Here is a 27,246-nt window from a genome sequence, read left to right on the forward strand (position 1 = left end):
GCAGTTCCAACACACCCCTGTGAGTCTTATTCCATCCAAAGTCTCACTAAGTAAGACTGTCACCCAATCTCTCCCTTGTTCACTTTCTCCCTCCATCTGTCAGTCAGCCGTGTCCCATTCCCTTATTCAGTCGGAGCCTCTCCTCCTCGGCCTGTCAGTCTCCTGCTCATTCAGTCACTCCATCCCTCTCGCCTGATTTGCACACCTCACTTCCCCCTCATTCACTCACCTACACTTTCCCCCAATCCATCACCGTACACGCTTAGTTGCCAGGTTTTTAACTGTAAACAACTTGCCGTTGGTCAGCGCTTTTTCTCTTGCAGGCAAACTTCTGACTCTCTGAAAGCTCCCCATGTTTTCCATGTTGTATAACGTTGCCGCGGCTCCCTGTACCTCAAACCCTCTGAGTTTGATTCCCTTTGACCTCAAGCAAGTCATTTAATTTCTACCACTTGTCACTGGGCCTACTACTGTCTCTCTCTCTCTTCCTTTATCTGTCTCTGTCACGGCAATCGTCTTCCCGTCCTTGACCAAAAAAAACGTCACGATCCTGAATAGTAAAGACTTTCAAGCTAAAGATGGTGGTTGTGTGACACATATCCAGCCCCTCCCCCAATAAGCTGATCATCTGCTTTAAAACTGCAGAAACAGAAGCATATCAAGCAATTTTGTTTCATATGCATATTCACAGTGGGAGATAAGAACCTTAATTTTTTAGCAGAGACAACAAACTTTCTAAACCTTTTTCATTCGATTTGACAGTTTTTATTTTGATGTGACCATTTACAAGTGCAGTTGTGACTGTGGTTAGCCATATAAGGAGTTTGTGAACATCCAGTTATATGCAGAAAGGAGAATGTATGGAGGTCTGGGTGGTGGATAGTGTACGAGACCCCATGTTCCATCACAGACCTACAATGGAGGGCAATGCCTGTGGCTCAGCCAGTCCACCACTGCCCAGAGGCGTAAGACCCCTGAGGGTGAATCCTCCTGACTTTGCTAATCCCCTTACTTTTCACTTAGTGCCAACAGCAGGTCAGGACATGTTTCACTTATCCAGTGAAATGTCTCATTGTCTGGATGGATTGACACAACATGAATTGCATCACGTTGCTAATCCCCTGACTCGCCCCCCCCCATGCAAGTGTCAGGTCATATTTAAAATGTGTATTAAGTTGACCTGATACATGCAGAACTTCGGCTGTACTTTGTGTTTAGGAGCTTTTTAGGAAGTCTAGAGACTGATTCCCTTCCCTCTCAAATGTAAATCGTTGGTTGAAATGAGAAATATTTAATAACTTATATTTACTTGAACCAACTCCAAGTCCACTCACGTTATTAGTTCCATTGGATTAGACAGTGAATGTATTCGCCCCAAACAGATGTTGTACTGACTGTTCTTCCTCTTCTCCTTAAACACACTGAACATGCCATTTGCAGATATGTAAAAAAATATATATATCCATATTCTGGCAATATAGGGATGAGATCTCGACTTCCATTCATTATTTTTAACCCTCCTTCCCCCCCCATCCATTCTTCCCTTATCTCCTCATATCCTCCATATCTCCCTCCCTCACTCTCTTCCCCTCTTGATCCCATATCTCCCTCCACCGTCCTTCTCTAATCTCTCCCACTGTTCGTCCCTGAGGACTTATGCAGAGAGAGCGCTGCCGTAAAAAAACCTTGGCATTCAAACCAACATAGCTCATGAATTTTAATACAGCGCACACAAGGGTATGGGCAGACAGGTGAGCAGTCGGGCTGCAGAATCTCTGCGTGTCTCTCCTCGCTCACAGCGAGCGGATAATACAAACCTCTCTGACGTCACGGCTCCAAGGTTGCTCTCTCACCACCGTGGGTGCCGGGGGAATCAAGTTCATATCGCGCCTGTTTGGGCTTATCTCAGCACCGAGACCTGCAGGCCAAGGTCAGTTTCATGCTTGGGCGAGGGGTGTTTATGCTGCAAGCAGGGGGCAGGGTGGGGGTGGGGGGGCTCTGTTGTGGTCAATCCAGCCGCTCCTGTCTGGAGTTATGTCGATAGGAGCAAAATCTGAATCAAAAAATTGTTCATTGACAGAAGTGAGGATTGCAGCATCACGCTGTGAAGCTGTGATGTAATGGGAATGCAACCTGATAAACTCCACCTTTGTTGCAATGCTCTTTTACTGCAGTGGCATTTAAAATTCAGTTTTCAGTAGTTGCACAAAACAACAGCCTGAAATCGCTCTGTCATAGGAGCTCCAGTAACTCGGCTCTAATAAATTCCTTGTTAAAGTCATCGTTTGATGTCCGGCTTTAACTCCACAGCTCTCTCTCTCTCTCTCTCTCTCTCTCTCTCTCTCTCTCTCTCTACGGGCAAAAAGCACGGGCGCCTTTTAGAAGGACCACAGGCCCCATTCTGTCATCGACCTCTCATGAATTAGATTCCCTCGGCCGCTGACGGCAAAGAAGATGAAGGGCAATCAGGTTAGGGAGCGAGAAGATTAAATGAAGAGAGTGCTGGTTTCAAAAGGGGTCTCTGCGGTTTTTAGTCGAACTGCCACTGTTGTGCACTGGAGACGTAAATGTTGTTTGACAAAGGAGGCAATTTCCTCTCATCGACTGTCACATGGGACTTTTTTTGGTATGATATTAGTATCCAGGATATAATTGTATTTTCCTGTGCAGGTTGTTACAGTATGTCTGCGTTTTCTTGTGATTGCTCATGGGCTGATTCTCTGGTATTAAACGTTGGAGTTTTAGATGCTGTGGTTGTGTGACTTTTTAAATTCAAACATGCCAGTGAAAGAAATCACTTTTATTTTTGAAATCACTGCTTAAAATTAAAATTCGGGATTACATCGCCAAACAACTGTTTTTTGAAAATGCCTTTAAGCCATTATTTTGTTACACACAAGGTTAAATGTTCTAAATGACTTGAAGTAGTTAGATTGGTAGTAATTCAAAGAGAAGTCACCGGACAAAATGCAAAGACTTACTTTCCTCACCTTTGGATCATTTCACCTTCTTATAGCAACACAAGCTGCTTTCTGTCCAACATACATCTGCAATAACAGACTTTTGTTTGAGCAGTTGTCCACATCCGGCTACAGACCGATTGTAGTGTTCATTTGAAGATGTATTTCTGAATTCTCTCGGAGGAAAACTGCTCGCTGTGGATTTTTAGAGCGAAACAAACTCAGTGAAAGACAAAGAAGCTCCTCATATCTGAGGGGATCTGTAGAAAATCAGGTGAATTTATCATTATGAGCGATTCCTTTCACCTCATGGATTCATCATTCACATAAAAGTATTAATTATAGCTGCTTTAAGGTTTGAGACGCTCTATGATTTCATCTTATTTTTGAAATATAAACCTTAAATAAAAACTCTTCACAATTTCACTATTTGAAAAGAACACAGTTGAAATGAATGATTTTTCGACTTCAATCTCCTGCAGTTCAGCATGATTTCCTTACCAGTAACTATCTGGAGGACGCATTTATCTATTCACACTTGTTATAAAATATGCTCAGGCCACAGAAGCACCATCTCCCATTGACCCCCAAAAAAAAAATTGGAATTATCCCTAAAAGCTGCAGAGTGCATCAAATAACAAGCCTGGTCCATTACAGCCAGTGAAGCTGTGATAAGAAACACATTACTGTGAGCTGGGGGAGATAGTTCAAAGCAATTCTCACCACCTTACAAAACCTAGAAGAACGTGTGTTTGTTGAAATCCTCTGAAATAGCCGGAGGAATTGCAGATTATCTGGAGGTTTTTTTTTTTTCAAATATATATTTCCACCTTCTCAGGTAGGTTTTATTTATGCGTTCTATAGGCTACCAATGCATAACAATGTATATATCTGATGAGGCAGCCCACTGCACAGGTCAGATAGAGATGCTGAGATCAGACCTGATTGGTTCCTGTGCACTTCTGCTGTAATTCATTCCTCCACAGTCACAAACAACGCGTGTCCTCCTTGTGATCACTGGAATACAAGCTGTGAATTCCAAATAGATGAGCTCTAGCCTGAGGAGGAGCTGCCAGACATTTACAGTACATGTGTTCAGAATGTGGCACCATAGAGAGCACTGTAGAAACATATTTGCATTATTTTCTTATTTTAAAATGCAGCAAAAAATCCCATCAGTCTCTCTTCTGACTGTTTCTTTATTTGTGCTTCATCACAATCAATGATCGCTTAGCTACATTTTCATCGCCGAGCCAATTAGATGAACTTTACCTTAGTCAATCAATCATAAAACAATTTATACGAAACAAAATGTCGTACAGAGATGAAGAGAGCAGCGATGGCAATTGTAAAGATAGAGGTGTGGCCAGTAATGGTTGTACATGTGAATAGGCATATTGTATATCGAAGCAATCTGGTTGTAATGATACTCCATGATTTCAATAAGTAAATGAAATACAAATGAAATACTCTGCTTGTCTTCATCCACTTCTATTGCTCAGTGCCATGATGCTTTCTACATGCTGCTCTCAACATGATGAAACTATTCCCGGTGTCAGTCTAATGTTTCACCACGGGGTCCATTATAAAACTCACATATCCTTCCAAACAAGCCACAACTTAATGTCATATGTGCTCTAAGGCACTTGGACAGATAGAGCTGCAGCTCTGTGTGGCATGTAATGTGAAGTCCTTCGGGGGAAAATCTATAACTGAGAAAATATGCAACACAAACAAAACACACTCATCAATACCTTTGGAGCAGTTGGTATTACAGGAGAGGAAAGAGGAGATTCTTCTTCTGGACATTTTAGGAATAGAAGATCAATACCACTCTCAGGTCTGCTGAGTTTACATGAAGCTGCAGCAGCACCTGGTTATAACAGCCTCACGTGTGGAAACAGGCTCAGTCCACAAAACCCAGCTACTATCACATCTAAAGCTAAAAACACTTCATGTGACAGACTATGGTTTAGTCACATGAGTTCATTGCTAATACTGGGATTTAGTTTTTACCCTTTGACATCTGTTTCTGCTACCACACAAACAGACACACACACACACACACAGTCATGTATCTTCAGCTGTTTCCAGACACAAACGAGTTCCTCTCTCACATATAAGGAATGCAGCAGCAGATTCTTTGGGTCAGACGTGTTCACAGCAACAGGAAATTTCCCACAACATTCAGGTGAATAGTGGGGCCTGCGTAGCTGACGCCAGAAGGTAGAACATGATGCATCGATTCCTCGGGGGAAAGCACAGTGTTTTTGTTTCTCCGCACGTTGACACCGGCATCAGCCTTTGTCCCAGAAAGCCCCCGAGGACAATTTCAGGAAAATGCCTGGACTTCAGTACCTGTCTGAAAGCAGCTCATGTCTTAAACTTCAATTATTTATAGGGACTTGCTTCTTTTGTCCCCATAAGGAAGACAAGCTTCCACAAGCCATGCTCACTGTACATACATTTTAGAAATGCTCTCCACTGCAGGCTTTCACCAATCCAGCGTTAGACACATGCAAGTTTGCTTATACACCGATCAGCCACAACATTTAAACTGGTCTTTGGGGCATTAAGCGATGAAAAGGGACAAGAAGCTGATCGCCAGTCCATCAAGGAAACATTATGGAGCACAAAGTCTGACACCACTAAATCAGCAGGTGTCCATTAGTCCACCGCTGTGCTGCAGCCTTTCATCACTTCCCCTTCACGTGTTACTCTTTCAACTGACATCGTTAAAAATGATCATCACGAGTTGCTCCTCTGCACTGAATTCATGATTTATGAGAGAATTCTTCTAAATCTCGTTTTATTTCAGAGGAAAAACTCTAGTTCTAGTTTGGCCTTCGCTCTATTGGACGCCTGAATGGTTCACTGCAGCAAAAACACTTTATTTTTGCAATACGGCCACATGAGGTAACGGGATGACAGAGCCCAGGTAGCGTTCAAACACCTAATCAGACCCAGGAGATGGAGGTGGTTGCACGGTTCACAAGGCAGAGGAGCAGATCAGAAGGTTTTTAACAAGTCCAGGTCGGTACACAGGTAGTCTACGGTTTCAAAAGGAGCAGGCAGGAAAACAGGCGATACACAGAAGAACTCACGAGAAAACAACGCTGGTACGAGGCGACACGACGAGAACACACAACGAACTGACAACATGAGGGAAGACGCACAGGGTTTAAATACACAGACAATCAGGGGACAAGGAGATACAGGTGAGTCTCATCAGGGGGGGGGGGGGGGCACAGGCAGGATCTAACACAGCGAGTCAGGACACACCCTCTGTGAACCTCAGCTGATATTTAACACACGTCTACGGCCTATCACCAAAAATCCATTGAGAATAAACCTGTAGTGTAATTGTTCTTGGTACCGGAGCAAGTATTGTTCACCTCAGTGTCACTGGCCAGCAGTCCTCTTCCCCCCCGCCCCCTCTGGCTCATTCCTAAGCTCCCTGGCTCTGAACCACCGCCCATAGAGGAAGACGTGCATGTGAAACAAGTGGTGGATCTCTTTGCCCGTTCTGAACAACACTGCTCTGCCTTGTGAGGATAAGTTGTTCGATTTCACATTTGAATAAAACGTGGCAAATGGACTGCATTCGAAAAGGCACTCGTTTGTCTCAGAGTATTTACACTTTCAATTCAACAGTGAGGATCCCTCCTGTGTGTTGATAGTTTTGTATAAAAGTGTGTGTCCCATGTGATACAGGGGGACAAGTTAAGGACAATAAATTACCAGGATTAGGACAAACACACACTATTTGCTCGTCGGATCAATTCATTATTGACTCGGGTCTTTTCAAGGGATTTGATCACGATAAAAAAAAACACACAATACAAATAAACATAAGCCTTTTTTTTATTCTTCTACAGAAGACGGGGGGGGGGGCTTGAAAGCCCCAGAGATAGAAGTTCTGTCAAAAGGAAGGACGACTTCCAGACAATGAGGCGACTCAGAGAGAGAGAAACCTTCTGTTGTGTGATTGTGCACAAGAGCCTCAGAGCATTGTGTTGTATTCATGTGTGATTTAGTCCCCCCCCTTTGTCCTTGTCGGTTCGTTGTCTAAATACCTGTCATAATGTTTGTCGTGATCTCCTGTGCCTCGTCTCCTGAGCTCCCGTCCTCTGTGTCTCTTCGTTTGCCTCCAGTGTTTTCCCCTGTGTGCCTTTAGTTGTTTGTTTTGTTAAACTCTGCACCCTGGGTCCATCTGCCTCAGCGCTCCCTGACAGAAGAAGACGACGTTTCTTCTTAAAACCCACTCATTTCTTTAAGAGAATCTACGCACACTGAAGAGCACTCTTACAAACACTTGACAACTAAAATGCTCGGGTAAAATAATCACTTAATGTGTTTTTTTGCTTTTTTAATTTCATCAATATCTATATATCATATATCAAGTCAAATATCTCAAAATCATAGAAACACATGTTCAATTCAAATCACTAGTGCGGGCGTGAGCCGAGTGAAAGCTTGTGCTCACATGTGGGAATATGCACGGGAGCAGAGAGATAGATAATAAGTGTGAATATCATTTTGGCCAATTGGGAAAAATGTGAGATAAAACTAACCAGAAACCCTCGACTCTGATTATGTTCATTTAAATCCACATGAATTAGTGTCTGACTTTTGCTTAACACCTTGCAACTGTGGACAAATGGTACAGGGAAGCAGAGCAGTCAGCAAAATGAATCCATAATATCAGTCAACTGATTTAAAATGCCCTTAATATTTGCTAATATCAGACAATATTAGCAAGACAGACAAGGAAGGCTACAGCAGCAAAAACCCTCGGTGTACTGGACACAAATCTGGTTTGATTTATCGCCTTTTTATTCATAAGAAACAAAAAATATGTTTCTTCTTTCAGAGGTTGAACACACCTTGGTTCAACATCTTTAAATCACACCTTTTAATGTGATAATTTGCATCATATCACGAATAATCTCACAAACAGCCGCAGAGCAAAAGAGAAACCAATTTAATATCTGAACAATAAGGTCAAACTAACAAGAGAGCTTTGTTTTCCATGAGGATTAGTGGAGGATGAATGTATAAAGTAATAATGTGTAATAATCAGCCTCAAAGACAATAAGTGAGGGCGGTACTGTCTCTATGGGGACACACCAACCTTTTGTGTAGAACAATGCTGACTTCTGCTGGCCAGCAGGAGGGAGTGCACGAGCCGGCTGTTTGTTCAACCCCCGTTTACAACTTCAGCTCCGTCTAATGAGTTCGGCCTGGAGACACGACACACTGAGCATCCTGCAGCTTTGTATTTATCCCGTCTGAAAGGACCCATCATCAGTGAAGGTCTTCTCATTGTGTGCGGCTGCCAGCTTCACGGCTCTTTATCTGTGCAGCTCACACAACAACTGAAATTAAGCAGCAGCCCATGATTGAAAGAGAGAACGGGGCTTTGGAGGGGACACGACTCAGGAGGAGGACGGATGATTTTTCTTTTTACACGAGCACAACACGAAGCAGCTGTTCTCACAGTCCCCCCTCCCATTTACTGTGTCCGTTTGCTGTCTCCGTCTCAGGCTGAGAGAAATTCAAGACACATATTAGCTCCTCTATCTTCAATTTTCCAAGCTTATTAGCAAACGTGGGCAAACAATTTGAATCCCTGGCTGGTTTCCATATTGACTGTTGGCCCCAGCGGCCGTGACAACAGAAAGATACTGAGAGGAATCGGCCTTAAGTTCCTTTCTTCTCCTCTAAGAGACAGATTGAGGTGTCATCTGAGCTCAGGGAGGCGGTTTTTATTTTCTGGCCAATATCCGTCTCTCAGCCGTTGGAGAGGCCTATCAGGTGTCCGCTTTTTCTCCACTCGCCATTTATCAAGCTGCTTCCCTCTCTCCCCCCCCTCGTGTTTTTGGTTTACAATCAGCTATCTGGAGGGAAATATTAATAAATAAGTCAAAGCCTTGGCAACTATAAATCTCAAAGTCGCAGGTGGCGGGGGGGGTCGACAGAATGCTTCTCTTCAGAGAGTGTGAGGTTTGGCCACAGGGATTCGGCCGAGTGTAAAAGTGCGGGGGAGGCTGAGTCACACAGAACTGCACAATGACCAGAGAGGAGTCAACGCTGGTGACATTCTCCTTGAAGTGAATTGGTTGACACTTCTAGAGTGTAGAGATCTTCACGGTATCTTTCAAATGTTTCTACTCCGACTATTCAGTGCTCCGTCTGCCTCGTTGACGTTGTTACTCGTAATTTATATAAGGCCTTGATTTCCAGCTACCTACCATAACTACAGATCTCTTCACCGCCCTTGGGGGGGGGGGGGGTGAAAAGAAATAGGGTTATCTTCCTTTATGCTTCTGTGTCGGACATTCAGTCACCAGGGACATGAATAAAAATGTTTTCATTCTTTCCATAATCAGGGAACAGAATTCAGACACACTCATTATCTATACAGCTCAGAGTACTGGGGGGAGGGGGGGGGCTGTTTACATACAGTAAGGCTACTACAGGGATGTAGTATTGTACTTCATCACTGCAGTAAAACAGAATGGTCAAGATCTGATGAGGCAGAGACTCAGATCTCCTAATTCTTTACACGCTCCCACAGATGGTCGCCCACATCGAGTCTGGTTCTGTGACTGTGAAAAGAGCTTCTCTCTCTCCACAGTCACCAAGGTGTTGGCTCGTTGTGGGAATTGTGTTTCTCTCTCTAATTGTGTAAAAGTCGTTTCCTGTAAAGTGCCTTGATATAGTGCATGTTGTGGTTGGTCCCTGTGCAGCTGTGTCACTGATGCAGCTGCAGCACAGAGCACCACCCACGAGCTGTCAGGTTCCTCCAGGGGTCACATGGAGCAAACAGGGGCACAAGATGAAGAGAGTATTACTGTTATGTGCCATAAACTCCCCATGAATAATCACTATTCTTTATTCTTCTTCAGATGCTTTAATTATGGATTGAGGGAGACGGGGCACAGCTTGGCACCACAGACATTTAATCATTACACTATCATCTCTTCACCAACATCATCCCACTGTGTATTCCCCAAGTTAAATGTCCAGCATCGTTCTTGCAGATTGATTGATTTAAAAAAAAAAAAAGGATTATCTTTACAAACACGTTGGCGGCCCCAAGGCAGTTTTTAATATTCTTACAAATATATATATATGGGTGGCTGTGGCTGAGGGGGTAGAGTGAAAATATGAAAGAAATATAGATAAGATAGAACTTTATTGATCCGCACACCAGGGACATTCACTATTCACATATAGCATATAGATGTATATTAATAATGATATAATAAGTGGGTGAATGGCAAAAAAAACTGTACTGTAAAGCACTTTGAGTGTCATCAAGACTAGAAAAGCGCTATATAAATAAGTGTGTGTGTGTGTGTGTGTGTGTGTGTGTGTGAGAAAGATAGATATACTGTAGACTTCTAAAATACATTGCATATCTTTATCACGTAAAAGTTTTACTGATGTTCAGCAGAGCTCAGCGGGTGTTAGGATCAGACACTAATGTTTAGCACTGGAGCACAGTGGTGAAATGTGTGTGTGTGTGTGTGCACAATACTTAATGTCCTTACCGACGTTTCCTTTCTGTTTCATTGGTGCTGAATGCTTTCATTTCCATTGTCTCTGCCCCGGCGCTACGACCAAGATTCATGCTTCATCAACTTTGTCACAAAGTCTATGGATTCTATAGTAAAGCAGGACAGGCGGCGCCGCTCCAGAATACCAATGAGCAGCCAGCGCCGAGTCCCTGTCAGCCCCCGAAACCTCCGGCAGCCGCACGCTGACACAAACCATCCTCGGCCAAACGTGCATCAGCGTTCAGAGAAAAGAATAATCTCTTTCCAAGTAAGTAATTTGCTGAGCACCGCGTCATATCAAGTTTGCTAAAGGATTGTTGTCTGTCCATTGAGATTAAAGCACAACCAAAAGCTTCACATCCTATTTCGCCAGATTATAAGAAAAACCAAGGCCCCAGGAAATTGCATCACCTGTCAGGCTGTGTGCCGCTGCAGATTATTACCGCCATTAAATCCTGTTGCAGCGTGAACGGGTTTGGCTTTTTTTTGAGTGATTTTCTTGTCTGAGCTTGACGACGGAGTGATTATCTAGTCCGGAATAGACACTAACGACTTTCACTGTTAATGTTCAGTGTCTTCACTCGAAAGTGATGATTATACCACAGTTTCATACAGATACTGTTTAATTAAATAGAGCGAAGCAACAAAGAAGAAGCTGAGAGATCTGAAGCAACTGACGGACCTGAGAGATCGGAAACGATCAAAAGCCACCAGATCAAATGCCAAATGTCCCCCCCTCCCCCCTCGTGGTGACGATAATAAAAAACTAACAGTCACTAGAAGTTGTGTAACTCAACTGAGCTCCAGAATCCGGTGAACTATCCACAGGCGAACTTAGAAGCAACACAAATCTCCCATTCAGTCTCTTTAGCCTTGTTCAGGAGGCCCGGGGGACAAACCTGATCCAGCCTGCACTGCTTAAAGAACACTAAACTCTGTCACACACTACTCCAGTGAGTTTGTAATACAAGTTAATGTATTACTTGTGTTACAACTAAGTTAACAAGTTGTATATGCTTTCATTTAAATGGCCCAAAGTTAGCAAAAGGTGTTGTGTCGGACTGAGGTTGCAGGCGTGTGGCTGCTTCCCGGAGGCAGCAGGTACCGGTGTAAATACCGTTAGAAAGAAAAAAGTGCTCGTTCATTTGTGGCCAAGTACAAACACCAGAAGTCTGTAAATACACAAAAAAACAGGGGTTCAAAGACAAAGGAACTGAATCCCGTCCAACTGGTCGTGTCCAGCTCCTGGTCAAATTCCCCAAGAGGAGCCAGCGCCTCTCTCTCTCTCCAGGCTGCCTTTTCAAGCAGCTTCCCCGCAGTGTGTGTGTGTGTGTCTGTGTGTGTCTGTGTGTGTGTGTGTGTGTTTGTTCTCATTATGTGCTGTTCCTATTATTGCAGCTCTGTCCCCACACTGGAGCGTCGCACAGAGGAACGATGCAGCCGTTCATGAATGTTTTGACACGCCCCCCCCCCTCCCCTCCGCTGTGTCACCGGGATGAGCTTCCTCCTCGGTACAACACTTTCTACATACAAATACACAGAGCGCACACGTAACACACTTAAGCAATAACTCCGCTCTCCCCCCCCCCCCCCCCCTCTCTGCAGAGTTCTCTGGCAGCCTCGGGCCACAGCAGAGGCAATGAGGAATACCTTCATTTCACAGTCCAGCCTATTTTATTCAGTGAATATCCAGTCGGGGGGGCTGCAACATGCTCACATCCATTCCACGTTCAGGTGCCTGGGAGCAGAGTGAGAGCAGCTCTGTGTTCGTGGGTTAGGAAACTGAAGCCGAGGTGAAAAACCTGGTGAAAGGCTTCGGTGTAACTCTTCAGGTCGGATGTTCATCAGTTTCTGTCCCTCACACGACCTGTGGCTGATTCCCAGCAGCCACGACAGTTAATCCTGCCTCCTTAGGTAGAATAAACACATTCAGATCATATATATCTGATTTATTCACTCAGTTTTTATATATAAAATGTCTTTATACAATTTCACAACATGTATTTCTATAAATCTATCAAATTCATTCATAATCTAATTGAATATCAAATATTAAGATTTGTCTGTAGTATTATATTATTAAATAGTATTATAATTATATATATATATTATTTATTCATACAATAATGTATGTATCATTCATTTATACAATTTCTCATTTAGAGATGACGGATTGAAAGATTATCGTTTGGCACTTCAGGCAGAGCGGTGGATTTCAAACCTGCTGTTAATTGGCCAGGTTCTCACATGTTTCTCTTGCTGCTGCACCAATCAACACCCTGCTCCTCTGCCCGATGACAAACGAGAGAATAACCGACTTAGTAGCAACATGCAGGGATAAAAAATAAAAAACACCACCTCATCCTGAAGGATTTCTCTGTCAAACAGTCAAAAGAATCTCTGCTCAGAACCACTTCTGTTTGACCTCGATGGGAAACGTGAGGAGGCCAAGGAGACTCTTCAGGGAAAAGACAACTGCAGCGTGAATCTACACTCGTTCAGTTTATTAAACAGACTCGACGCTGTGTGTCTGCAGTTCAAGTTATGTTTTTCATTTTGTACAGAAGAAAACACTTAACCATCAATCATCCAGAGGGGGAGACAACTAAACACCTGGTGGGTTAGGATTGGAATTTAATATGAAAGGGGAAAACAAGGAGAAAACTTTCAGCAGTTAAAATATTAATAATAGAATAGAAATGGGGAATTGAGCTGAGCAACAAGCCAAAGTAAATAGTATACAGACATATATATATATATATATTGAGTTTCCTTGCACAGGTGGTTTGGGCATTTTTACTCATTTAAATTATGAATGTAATTGTAATCATGTCACAATCATAAAAAAGCTGTACATCGATCTACTGTGGTGAAACTACAAAGATCCAGAGCCATTTTGGATCTGCATCACCTCCTTTCCTTTCCAAAGGAGGGTCTGGTGTTTCCTTGGCTGAAGGAGATGACAAAGGAAGCACTGAGGCTCCTTTCCTTGCTCCCATCATGTCATCCACTTCCAGGCTTCAGGGTCAATCACTGAGATCAGAAACTTCCCGAGCAAAAGACGTCTGTCTGAAAACATCTTCAATCAGCCGCACTTCATCCGCTGTTGTGGCCAGAACAGCAGCACATGTCATTTCCTATTCTGTTCAAAGATTAAGCGCTCGGCAGACGGTGGCTACAGCCGACAGATCAAATCTGTTGTTTCCAAGGCAGGAGCCGCCTCCCACACAGCCCCCCCCACCCCCCCTATCTGTTCTGTGTTAACCAGCAGCCTCTCACTTCCAGTCCCGTCGATGGGGAGGTCAGGAGTTTCCCATGAAAACATCAATAATCATCAGTGTTAATGAGAAGTAATGACTTAATAACTGTGGCTGATTCAAAAATGTTATTTAAGGATTGTTGAATTCATCCGAGCAACAGTTTAATGTCTTGGGTTTCTGAAATGTTTCAAAAATTCAAAAGTTAATGTGTTAAAACAAAAGGTGTCTTTGTTTTTCAATGACTTGCCTTTCCTCCAAAGTGTGAGATCAGACAATGGGCCCAGTGTTCATACTGGTGTAAAGCAGGAGGTGCAAACATAGTGTGATTTTCATCTTCTTTCGTCCACGTACACTTGTTGAATAGTATTTATTAATTTCATCTTTCTTTAGATGGAGAAGCACAACTCATCAGAGGTTCATACTAAGCATCTGCAGAGATAAGGGGTCTCATGGGTTATTATTGAAGTCCTGTTCTCACCTGCTCATCCTGTGTTCCTCCTACAAAACTGTATTCAGGGATTCAAAATTAAATTGTACATATAACATGCGCCTGTCCCAGGAGCTTGTGCCTCTTATTTGTGTTTGTGTCATTTGAAAGAAAATAATGTCTTGTGAGATCCACAATAAAACGAGATGGTTTATCTACTGATTCCAGAATGTGTCTGTGTCTGTATGTGGAACGATTATCTCAGAACCCGTTCATCTTATCGACTTCACACTTGGCACGTGTATTCTTAAAGGCCAGAGAAAGTGCAGTGTTGAATTTGGTGCGATTTGGCCCCAGAATACCTTCAATATATACACTACCGTTCACCCAGACAATTTCGTGTTTTCCATGAAAACTCACCCTTTTATTTATCAAATGAGTTGCAAAATGAATAGAAAATATAGTCAAGACATTGACAAGGTTAGAAATAATGATTTTTATTTGAAATATTAATTTTGTTCTTCAAACTTTGCTTTCGTCAAAGAATGCTCCATTTGCAGCGATTCCAGCATTGCAGACCTTTGGCATTCTAGCTGTTAATTTGTTGAGGTAATCTGTAGAAATGTCACCCCCCCGCTTCCTGAAGCCCCTCCCACAAGTTGGATTGGCTTGATGGGCACTTCTTGCGTACCATACGGTCAAGCTGCTCCCACAACAGCTCAATGGGGTTGAGATCTGGTGACTGCGCTGGCCACTCCATTACAGACAGCATACCAGCTGCCTGCTTCTTCCCTAAATAGTTCTTGCATAATTTGGAGGTGTGCTTTGGGTCATTGTCCTGTTGTAGGAGGAAATTGGCTCCAATCAAGCGCTGTCCACAGGGTATGGCATGGCGTTGCAAAATGGAGTGATAGCCTTCCTTATTTAAAATCCCTTTTACCTTGTACAAATCTCCCACTTTACCAGCACCAAAGCAGCCCCAGACCATCACATTACCTCCACCATGCTTGACAGATGGCGTCAGGCACTCTTCCAGCATCTTTTCACCTGTTCTGCGTCTCACAAATGTTCTTCTGTGTGATCCAAACACCTCAAACTTTGATTCGTCTGTCCATAACACTTTTTTCCAATCTTCCTCTGTCCAATGTCTGTGTTCTTTTGCCCATATCAATCTTTTCTTTTTATTGGCCAGTCTCAGATATGGCTTTTTCTTTGCCACTCTGCCTAGAAGGCCAGCATCCCGGAGTCGCCTCTTCACTGTAGACGTTGACACTGGCGTTTTGCGGGTACCATTTAAAGGAGCTGCCAGTTGAGGACCTGTGAGGCATCTATTTCTCAAACTAGAGACTCTAATATACTTGTCTTCTTGCTGAGTTGTGCACCGGGGCCTCCCACTTCTCTCTCTACTCTGGTTAGAGCCCGTTTGTGCTGTTCTCTGAAGGGAGTAGTACACACCGTTGTAGGAAATTTTCAGTTTTTTCGCAATTTCTCGCATTGGAATAGCCTTCATTTCTAAGAACAAGAATAGACTGGCGAGTTTCACATGAAAGTTCTCTTTTTCTGGCCATTTTGAGAGTATAATCGAACCCACAAATGTGATGCTCCAGATACTCAACTAGCTCAAAGGAAGGCCAGTTTTATAGCTTCTCTCACCAGCAAAACAGTTTTCAGCTGTGCTAACAGACGTGGCTGCAGACTTTTGTTCTGCTTCTCTCCTCCTCAGTAAAGTGTGCACGGCTCGTTAGGCACCAGTGGCTCCGCTAAGTCCCTTTACGGACAAACATAATATTATGTTAATCCCATTGTCATATTGCTTATATTACTAATGCAACACAAGTTGGGTTTAGCAGCGGAAACAGACATCGACCCGTCTCTAGTTGGACAAGTCACCTCGACTCGTCTCTGCAGGAGTTCTCAGGGCAACTACAGATTTATAGTTCCAGTAGAAGACCGTGGGGCTCACAGATGAGATGGATGTTTCAATGACAACAGTGAGGGCTGCAGGGACAACTTGACATTTGAGAGTTACCGTCTCAGTATCATCTTTTTTTAATACATAGATCGGGGAGAAAAAAAAGAAACACTTTCCAGACTAGCCCAGTAAAGAAGAAAGGCAAACTCAAATTAAATGTCAACGCGTGCCTTTTAGGCCTGTGCTAACGTTCTGAATTAAACCTTTTTATAAATGTCTTTTACTGCCAGGAGACAGTCAGTGGAAAAGCCAACGTGACCCGGTGGCCCCACACCAGCCGTTTCACCTGCAGTGACAGATGTTGTGTTTCTCTCCTCTGGCTCAACTTGTTCTGCTTTACCTCATAACGTCCCTTTGACCTTTCTACAACAGTGAGTTTGGATCTCAGAGCCTGTTTTCCTTCCTTCAGTATCCAGCCCAAGGACACGTCGGCACGCAGCTGGGGAAGACTGGGATCGAACCGCCGAGCTTCTGGTCAGAGGACGACCGCTCTACCAGCTCTACCAGTTAATGTATTACTATTATGATATATTACTTTTAATCTATATAAACTTTGGGTCGTGCCCACAGTCTGAAAAACTCCTGCAGCAACAGTCTCACTGCTGCCACAAATCACCTGGACCAGTGACACAGTGTTACTGGTGAAAAGCATGAACAGGTTTTCTTCCAGTGCTTCCAGTGACCCCCCCGCGCCTGTGTGAAAACCACAGCTGTGTTCATTAAGCTGCTTCTCACTCTGTCACTGCTCAGGTGAAATGTTGGATTTCTGTGTGATACGATGGATTTGATGAGAGAAAAGGTGGAGCAGCTGTGCACCCCCCCAAAACCCACTTAGTGTGCTGAAGCTGATGAGAATAAAAACATCCAGGGTTTGTTCTCACTCGTCGGGGGGGCTCTCTGCTTTTCAAATGGAAGCAGAGGCCGAGCTCGTCCTGTAATGTTATCTCCTGAGAACAATGAAACAAAGAAAGGGCTCAAGTTCCTGAATCCTTGTTTCAATATGTTGTGATGCTTTGTCTTTGTATATTTCGCTCGCCTCTCTCCTGGCATTTCAGAAGTTTGTCTTTTTTGTCTTTGGTTCAATTCCATTCTGTCCCGTTCAGTAAATCAATCGTCCGCTGAGAACACTTTCTGTTTGATTCAGTTTGTTTCAGTCAAATTAGAAATCAGCTCATGAAGATGTTGTAGGAATTCAAGGGAAAGACGAGAACACTACAACGTCGCAGTGAAATTGACCTTTGACCTTTTGGATATTACTTAATTCGACTAGAGACACATTGGTATTTGACCTTTTACCAGCAAATTCTAATCCATTCATCCTTGAGTCCAAGAGGCGGTTCTGCCAAATTTGAGGCATAACTGAGATATCACATTCATGAGACTGTGACGAGTGTGACGTCTTTACGCGTCATCGTTTTATTCAAATGAATCAAAAACAGAACTGCACCACATCACACACTTTGCTTTATCACTTTTTCATTCAATGTTCGAGTCTATAATGAGTCTATGGTCTGTAACCTTTTTTCTCAAAAACCACTGAGATCCATTATGTTCTCAGGAGAAGCTACTTCACATCTTCAAGAGGGAAGTCATCAAGCAGCAGTGAGGACTCTACAGAACCCGTGAGGGCAAATATAATGTGAAAAACGACAGGTTCTATCATTTTACTTTTTCTTTACAGGGACAAATAAGCCTTCTCCAGCGAAAGCGCTCTTATTCAAATGAGTGGCAGATACATATGTCTCACCCGCAAAACAAATTAGCGGCACATCTATCTCTCATTCCTCGGTGAGACTCGGGAATGAGAGATGTACTCGGAGGGGAGGATATATTGAGATCAGCTGGCGGAGCTCTATAATTTATAGACTCACTGACTCAAGAGCCAACGCAATCATTTTTATGAGACTGATTCCAGCTATCTATTACCCCCCGAGCAAGCCGGTCCTGAGCAGTTTTTAAAGACTGTTTATGTGATAGATCTTCCGAACAGGGGAACGCCTCACAGGTTCAATAACCTGCTGGATGAGTTGTCGAGCATCCCGGGTGCTGACTCGCGGAGATGAGAGCTATCGGTGGCGTGCGCTGGCACAGTGATTGCAAACAATACTCGTCTCCCTGCCAGGGATTGGAAAAAGCTCGGATAAAAGGCGAGGCTGAGCGCGCCGCTCCGTACATATTGTACAGTTTCAAACGCAAACGAAAAGTGAAAATGTTTTGAATTGTGTATTTTGTTTATCCAGACTCAAAGAAAAAGCTATCTTGAAGAGAATTCTTTATCATTTGATATTCTTCTGTCTCTTGACACGTCAGACATCAAACAGGATCCGAGCAGCGTTTCAACTCGGGAACACACGAACACGCCGTCTCTGTTGGCGTTTCGGATTTTAGACACACACTTTTAAAGATGGAGGAGCTTCACATTAAACCTCACTGATGCTTCAGATGTCGACATGACACCAGAAATTAAAATCCAAGACTTGCCTCATGACAGAGGTTGATTACAGCTTAGTCTCCATCAGCAGTGTCCTCATTACTTATCTGTAGAATCTGTCACTGCAGCAGCAACGTGAGAACTTTTCCCTGATCAGAGCACATCAGTGCATAGAAGCCGAATATATCCACAGACACAGAACACGCTCTAGTTTGAGGTGGTTTTCATCGACTGCATGACGGACGCTCCAGTGGATGTTTGCTCACTGAGCCGATGTACGACAGAGGAAATCGTTTAGCATCACTTGGTGTCTAAACTTTGCTTTCACTCAATTTGCAATCGATAAATACTGGCAGAACTGGATGAAATCAGCTCTCAAGAAAAAGTAAATAACTCGTTGACATGACGTGAAACTAGTTTATCTAATGAGATGTGTGCACGTGTGTGAACAAAGAAAACATGCAAACACCATCTCCTTTTCATAAACTGGTGTTTATTATTACTTTCCTGTGTGGTAAAGTAGAAATTATAATTACCATATTAGACATAATTAATTAGTAAAATAACAGGCCAATCAATCAGGGATTTAATTCATTAGGTCTGTGAGCTTTTTAAATTACTTAGATTGAAGCCCTCTTTAATTTCCCTGTTGTTTTATCCTTTATTTTTAAAGCACTTTGCAACTAAAGGTCCGTAAACAGGGGGTTTGAAATTTTGAAATATCTTCAACCTTGAAGCACGAAACATAAATATACAAACAACTGATTAAGGTCCTGTGTGCACAAATTTAGGGATGTTTCAAGTGTGGAAATATGGCCTTTGCATGTGCACCTGCCGTCACAGGCTGGTTGAGGCATGTAAATATGAACTAATAATAAAAAAACAATCCCCCTGGTCGGACTCCCACCTCAGGACGAGCCCTTTTGAGTCAGCGGGACCATTTACTGTCAGTCCCCTTCTCCATGTCCTTGTTTCCCTTCTGTTCTTCACTCTGCTATGAAATAAAGACATGAAAATGCCCCGAAAAAATCATTTCAAAGAGAAACAATTTTCAAGCAACTACGCCAACAGCAGAAATCCTTCAGTGTGAGCAGAGAGACGGCACGTGGTCGATGTGTTTGTGAGAGAGAGAGAGATACAGAATCAATGCTCCGTGCACAGCTCTGCGATAATGTAAAGTTTTACCCATTTGTAAAATATAGAAAATCAATATGTGGTGGTCAATGTTTGATATTCTGGAGGGGCCACCACAGATAAATCAATGTAGCCTATAGGAAACACTGCAGGTGAAAATGGTCAGATTTCTAAATACCAATATTTTTTTCCTCTTGGTTGAATTCCCACCACAGATTTTCCTCTCAGGGCCGATGTGGCCTCGAAGGGACGAGCAGCGATCTCGTCCCCGGTGCAGAAACTGTACTCGAGACGGATTTCAAGTGGCAGAACGTCTGGTTTTTATGAAAGACACAGTTTTGCCAACTGTTTCCAAGACTTCGTGTCACTTTAATTTTCAGTTCCCTGCTTTTTTGTCACTGGAGAACTTCAGCGATGTGACTATAAATGTCTGAGAGCGGGTGGGTGGTGGATCCAGTGGTACGCTCGCACTCAGAGGTATTTCATCTTGTCATCATGAAACAGGATCCTAAAATTGGTATTTCAAAAAAACAGACTCAGTCCTTTGCACTTACATAAATCACCGAGTGTCACTTTCACCAAACTCCCTGTTGAGATCCTCGCGGTGCAGCGTCAGTGTAAATCCACAGTGTTACAGCACAGCTTGGGAAGTGCGGCACGTTCTTTTACACAACCCCGTGCTCCCGTCACTGATGTGCACGCTAGGAGAGGAGCGCTGACACAGCTCCCTGCTTCTTCGACAATCCCAGTGTGTAGCTGAAATCTGCATGTGGGTGGACCTGACACTCGCGGGGGCCCCGCCAACGACACCAGCCTCCAGCTGCCCGCCAGCCTTGTTAAACGCCGCTAGACCCCAGCAGCAAAGGCCCACGACAAATCTGGTGCCTCGTCCTAATTGGATTTCTTATCTTGGCGCGTGGCGTAAGGACACAGCCACAATGTGAAGAGGGGGCATTTAAGAGGATAACACAGAGACGTTAAGACCCCGGCGCGAGACGACAAGGGTCAGACATGAAGAGATTAGCGTTTTTTTGGTGCAACACAAAGGAGTTTGGGTGTTTTTAATCCCGACCGTGATCCCTGCTTGTTTCACAGATTTCTGAAACACGTTTTGAAGGCAGTGTGCATCTGTAGTAGATGCTCCACACACAGTGTCACTCACCACGGCTATGATTTGGGAGTTTTGTAACTGGCTGTGAATGCATCGAGCAGCCCTGCTCCGACCTGGCTCGTCTTTACCCAGAAGTAAGACTACAGGTACAACAGGGCTGCACACAGAGACTCAGAAAGAAGTCCTGTGGTAAGTAAGCACTCCTGCAAACCATCGGGGGTTCAGCCCACGGCAGCCCTCTAAGCAACGGAGCACGAGGTCGAATACTCTCAAAGAATTCAAGCTCTGTGTATTGTCACTGCCACAGAAAGCAAAGATCCCGAAACCATTTTGGCTCAGCAAAGAATCCAGAATATGTATCCAGGTGTCAACATGTGTCAGAACATCAAGCTGCAGTAAAGTGAATAAGGATTATTTAATGTTACGTCTGTTCACTACCTCTTCCGCCTCCACGTATATCGACACATGTGCTGCATGTGATGAACAATAAGAAACAAACCTCTCTCCAGCCCCTTGTGTGATTTCAGATTTCTGCCCCTGCTGCCTTTTGTCCTTGGACGCTAAAACAAGTCGTCTGTCTTTTCTAATTACCTCCATTGATCGTCCCTGTTTTATTCTCAAACTCCCAGACGACTGTCCTTGTCACTTTGACAGACTTCAAATCAACCCGATGAGTCCTCGGTCCTCGGTCTCGCAGGAACCAAGGTTTAACAGGAATCGAATAAAAGGCACACGTCTGGAAACTTGGTAAAACTCCCTCTTAGTGATGTGGTTTTATTAGCTACCGAGCACGAGCCTTCTGACTGCGTGATGCACCACGAAGTGTAGAGACACAATCTGTTGCTCACAGACAATGATATTAAAAAAATAAAATAAAAGCCAACATGATGGATGACCGTGTGCATGTTTTCTCGACGCTCTTACAAAAAGGAAAATCAATGGAGTCTCGGTGACCTTCTGACCGACACTGTTATTCACATTTATATCCATTATGTGATCCTCTGTTTCCTTTGTCTCGCTCAAAGGCCCCGAAAACACGTTTCCTCCGTCAGCGTCTCAGTACAAGAAGCATCAAGTCACTGTTTTCTGCCGAAGCTACAACCGTCCGTTCACATTAAATATGTCTGTGTTTGTGTCTTCGTGCTGGTTTCGAGTGGACTGGGATCAGTTTGACAGAGATGGTGCTTTTCATCTCTCTCCCTCATTCTGCTGGTATCTCTGACTCCAGGTCTGCAGGATCCAGATCTGACATCACTACTGTAACTACTGTTATCATAACTATTATTACCATATTATTCATTATCAGCATTATTATTATTATCATTACTACGACTATTACCTGGCGCTGATTTCATTGCTGCTGTTATATAAATATTCACATTTTAATTATGACAACCAGTCTGACTGGTGCTGTTCCTGGTCCCTCCCCTCTCCCCCCAGCCAGTGGAGGCAGGTGCCCCCCATGGTCATCCTTTATAGTACAGTAACATAAAAGCCTACATCAGGGAAGGCAGCAGCAACAATACTGGATAATGCTAAAAAAATTGCGTAAACATCCATGAGAGTTTTCGGAGCATCTTCCTGCTTCAACCTTGACTTTTTTCGTATTTTGGGTCACTTCACTAAATAAATATATGGCAAAACCTTTGGCTTGTTTGCAATCTGCCTGCTCATCAGGCTTCTTCCACCGTCATGCAGCAACATGCCAGTGTTCACAAATCACATTAATGAATCTATAATGGCCAAATCTACGTAAAGCATCAAATAAACCAGAATTATCATTTAAACCAGTTTAAATCAATCAGAGCTACATGGGTTCCTGGTGGTTTTTGTCTTTTTCCATCGAAACATGAGCTGAAAGTGAAAACAGACAATTACAAATCTGCCGATGACGTTGATGTTCATCATAGAGCTCTCAGCTGGATGCATCCCATAATGTACTGCAGTCAAAACAGTATTTTCGACTGGTATTGTTGGAAATGACTGCTCACAGTGTGCCTGCTCGTTCGGCTTTTTTTATTATGACAAACTATTATATAAACTATTATAATATAAAAGCTTTACGAATGTTCACAATATTACATGTTGGGTCTGTTCAGACTGTTCAGAGCCACAAACCTGCACAAAGAAAACACATCGTCGACTTCTGCAACGGACTCAAGCTCTCTTCAGATTTGCAGCCTGTGGCGCTTCCTTCACACGTTTAGGCTCCAGTTAGTGTGTCCTGCACTCTTGTGATTTAAAAATTCGTGCAACACTCAAGGCTCAAAATAGTCGATACATTCAGACGTCTGCAGACTTTATACACCAGGTTCCAACAAAGGCCCTAAATCAAAACACCTCATTTTAAAACACAAGCACCGCGGCTTTTTATGCCTTTTTTTTTTTTTACGAGCATCCTAGTTTGTGGCTCACGTGAAATTTTATGGGCGGTTGGTGAAAACCAGCATCGAACTAACACTGAGCTACATCAGCAGCACGAAGACCCAGCATCAGGACCAGTGACGGCTCCTCAGCCACTGGACCCAGCATCAGGACCAGTGACGGCTCCTCAGCCACTGGACCCAGCATCAGGACCAGTGACGCCTCCTCAGCCACTGGACCCAGCATCAGGACCAGTGACGGCTCCTCAGCCACTGGACCCAGCATCAGGACCAGTGACGCCTCCTCAGCCACTGGACCCAGCATCAGGACCAGTGACGGCTCCTCAGCCACTGGACCCAGCATCAGGACCAGTGACGCCTCCTCAGCCACTGGACCCAGCATCAGGACCAGTGACGGCTCCTCAGCCACTGGACCCAGCATCAGGACCAGTGACGGCTCCTCAGCCACTGGACCCAGCATCAGGACCAGTGACGCCTCCTCAGCCACTGGACCCAGCATCAGGACCAGTGACGGCTCCTCAGCCACTGGACCCAGCATCAGGACCAGTGACGGCTCCTCAGCCACTGGACCCAGCATCAGGACCAGTGACGCCTCCTCAGCCACTGGACCCAGCATCAGGACCAGTGACGGCTCCTCAGCCACTGGACCCAGCATCAGGACCAGTGACGCCTCCTCAGCCACTGGACCCAGCATCAGGACCAGTGACGGCTCCTCAGTCACTGGACCCAGCATCAGGACCAGTGACGCCTCCTCAGCCACTGGACCCAGCATCAGGACCAGTGACGGCTCCTCAGCCACTGGACCCAGCATCAGGACCAGTGGCGGCTCCTCAGCCACTGGACCCAGCATCAGGACCAGTGACGGCTCCTCAGCCACTGGACCCAGCATCAGGACCAGTGGCGGCTCCTCAGCCACTGGACCCAGCATCAGGACCAGTGGCGCCTCCTCAGCCACGAGAAGGAGCAGAGCAGCACTTTCTCATTCTACCAAGAAAATAAAAAACTAAAAAACATCACGGATCCTATTAACCAATTTCATATTTTCCCCTCATCTTTCATCCCAAGTCAAACTCCAGTAATAAATTCAGCCTTGTGTTCCAGAATTGCTTGCCAGTGGGTTGGGCGGTGGGGGGGTGGGGGGGGGAGGATCTATGCATTTGCCCCCAAGCTGAATTTCTCTGGTGGGACATCGAGGTTGAAAAGTGATGTGAAGCAGAATCGATCCCACTGTTGAGTCACACACACACACACACACACACACACACACACACACACACACACACACACACACACAAAGAGAGAGGGTGTGCGGGCTCATATGCACGCACACACACGCACACACTGCATTAGAAGCACACACACACACACATGCATTCCACACTCCCTCCTCCCAGGTTTAGGTGCACTATATGAAGACAATGCGGATGTTGCATTGGACGTTTCTCGGTCGTGACTGAGACAAAAAGCGATGGTTTCAAATCCATCACCTGTCCGCTCACCTGTTCACATGCACTGAACACACACGCGCACACACTCCACCATGTTTAACGCCATGTATTCATTGTGACAACAGGTTGGGAATCGGGATGATCTCATGGCAAAGTTGAGCAAAGTGATGCGCCATCAGAAGCACGCAGGCAGCCTTACTGGTGTGTGATGGTGCAGGGTTTCACATATGATCCCAAACCATTAAGCACATGGAGGAGGCACACGGACACCAGTCAGAGCTGTGATGGAAGAGAGACTCTATAGTTTTCTGCTCAGTCCACACACACACACACGCACACACACGTTATAATAACGAGGAGAACGACGTGATGTGAATGAAATCTGGCCACTGCGCCAGTTTGTGCCTCCTCATCCATCATCCAACACATCTGCACTGGACTTTCAGCAGCTGGACTCAGGCTCCGTGTTAACCTTCATGTCGAAATGAATCCGCTTCACACGGGAGCTGTAACTTCCCAACAACAGGGGCTGAGGCTGTGATATCCACAGACCATCTCCAAAGCGCTGCGCGTCAATGCGCATACCCGTGCACCGAAGCTCACAGCGAAGTTTGGAGCTGCTTCAGATGCTGCCGACACAGATTCAGTCACAGAAAACACGGATAAGTTCCTCACAGCGGGAGGAATCGATCTCAAACCCTACCTTGATGGTCTTGGTGGACTGGCATTTGACCTGATGCGACACGGAGGCGGTTTGGTTCATCTTGGGACGCCGACACAAACACTCCTTCTATCCCAGCGACACGCAGCAGCAGCAGCGGAGGGAGGAAACACGGCGCGCTCCTCCTGGTCCTCTGCAGCTTCTGATGCTCCTTGTTGTCGCTCTTTGTTCGGTGTGAGGCGCGCAACCGCATCTGACAGCAGCCACTGCCCGTGCGTCGCGCGGCGCACGGCGCGATGTATGGAGGCTTGTGCGCAAAACGACCGGTGGTGATGGGGTAACCAGGGGCGACCGATATCTGAATGGGGTGTCCGGAGGAGAGTAAAAAAAAAAACTCCAGGTATGACGAGGTCCGTGTCTGTGCCAGAGGTCCCACCACAGCCCAGCCTCCTTTTTAAATACCTTCACATGCACAAGCATCACACGCACATACACTGACCATAGATACAGCACCTGGAACCAGATCAAATACCGGTGCATTTATCTCTTCAAGCATCAACCAGATTTTATTTGTGTAGCTCATAGTCACAAATCACAATTTGAGTGACAGTCCTCAACCCAGAGTGAGGGAAAACTACCAGATAAACCTCAGAGAGTCGCATGTGAAGGATCTCTCTCCCAGAACTGACAGCACATCAACAATATAACAATATTAACATGTTCATGACAAAAGACAACATAAATGAAGAGGAGTATCAATGTCAGACAGAAATGAAGGGAGCATTAAAGACAGTTATAACGATAGAGGCATGGTCAGTAATAGTAGTAAATGTGTGTAAGCATAATGTATATCTAATCAAGTTGCAATCAGAATTCACAGTCAGCTTCCACCAAGGTCCACAATGTGGCCGCAGCAGCAGGTCCTGGAATCTGCAGCGATAAAGCACAAGGTCTCCGGGGGAAGAAGTCGAGTCAGGAGCATGTAGTGATGAGACATTAATGTAACGTAGACGAAGAGGAGGGGGGAGAAGCTCCATGTGTCATCTGGGCCGATAGACGACATGGGCATCCTCCAAACAACTATTAAATAGAACAAGTAGACACAGAAACCTTTGGAAACACACAAACAGAACAATGTATTAGTAATTAGGACTGTAATAACCTGCAAGGAAGGCCCAGGGCCAAATAAGACCCCCTGGAGTTTCCACTCTGCTGTGTTTCCAGTATTTGACCTTTAAAGGTTACACGCATGATATTTTAAACATCAATACAGCAGCAAATATCTATTTTCATATGTAAAGATGTAGAGGAGTAATGGCATCTAGAGTTCAGTCACACTTCCTCTGTGCACGTGTTGTGGTCCAAGGTTCTCTGTTCGTTGGTAGCATGGTCTTGCTGCACATGCATGCTCATTTCTGTGTGGGTGTTTGTGTGTCGTCCCTGTCATGCCCATATTTATGCCGTGAAACGTCAGAGTCCAGTATGAAGCGTTCAAGTGAAAGCAAACCCTCCAGAATTTCCTCAACAGGAGAAACCATGTTGTTTAAACCGAGTCAGAGAGTCAGCATTAGTCAGGCTTTTCAAAATGAGCCTGTGGCCTGAAGCCAGTGAGCTGCAGCTTCAACTTGACTCTTCTCCTCAATCATAAATCCACTGAAGAAGTAGGTTTTTTTTTAATTTCCGGTATAGATAGGCAAGTTATTCTGTTGGCTTGTTGTTACTGATATAAGGAATCTGTAGCTACCTGTTGCTACCTATCATGCTAGTGTGGGCTAATGGTGGTGGGTCACTTTCACTGGGCTTAGCCACACTTTGCTGAGAGCACAATGGGGGGGTGGGGGGGGGGGGGGGGGGGGGGGGGGGCTGGAGGTGCTCTAGTGCAACATCAAGTGA

The 27,246-nt window shown here is 44.7% G+C and overlaps 1 protein-coding gene across 1 annotated transcript in view; it reads right to left on the bottom strand.

The window, feature by feature from the left end:
• LOC117755037 (inactive dipeptidyl peptidase 10-like) overlaps nucleotides 1-25,688 on the bottom strand; it is a 144,349-nt gene extending 118,661 nt beyond the window's left edge. The window contains exon 1 of the mRNA XM_034574502.1: nucleotides 25,396-25,688. Coding sequence (XP_034430393.1) covers nucleotides 25,396-25,455 — 60 coding nt within the window. The 5' untranslated portion in view covers nucleotides 25,456-25,688. The remainder of the gene's footprint in view (nucleotides 1-25,395) is intronic.
• Between the last annotated feature and the right edge of the window lie 1,558 nt (nucleotides 25,689-27,246).

The sequence above is a fragment of the Hippoglossus hippoglossus genome, chromosome 21, assembly GCF_009819705.1.
Source record: "Hippoglossus hippoglossus isolate fHipHip1 chromosome 21, fHipHip1.pri, whole genome shotgun sequence".
Taxonomy (NCBI): domain Eukaryota; kingdom Metazoa; phylum Chordata; class Actinopteri; order Pleuronectiformes; family Pleuronectidae; genus Hippoglossus; species Hippoglossus hippoglossus.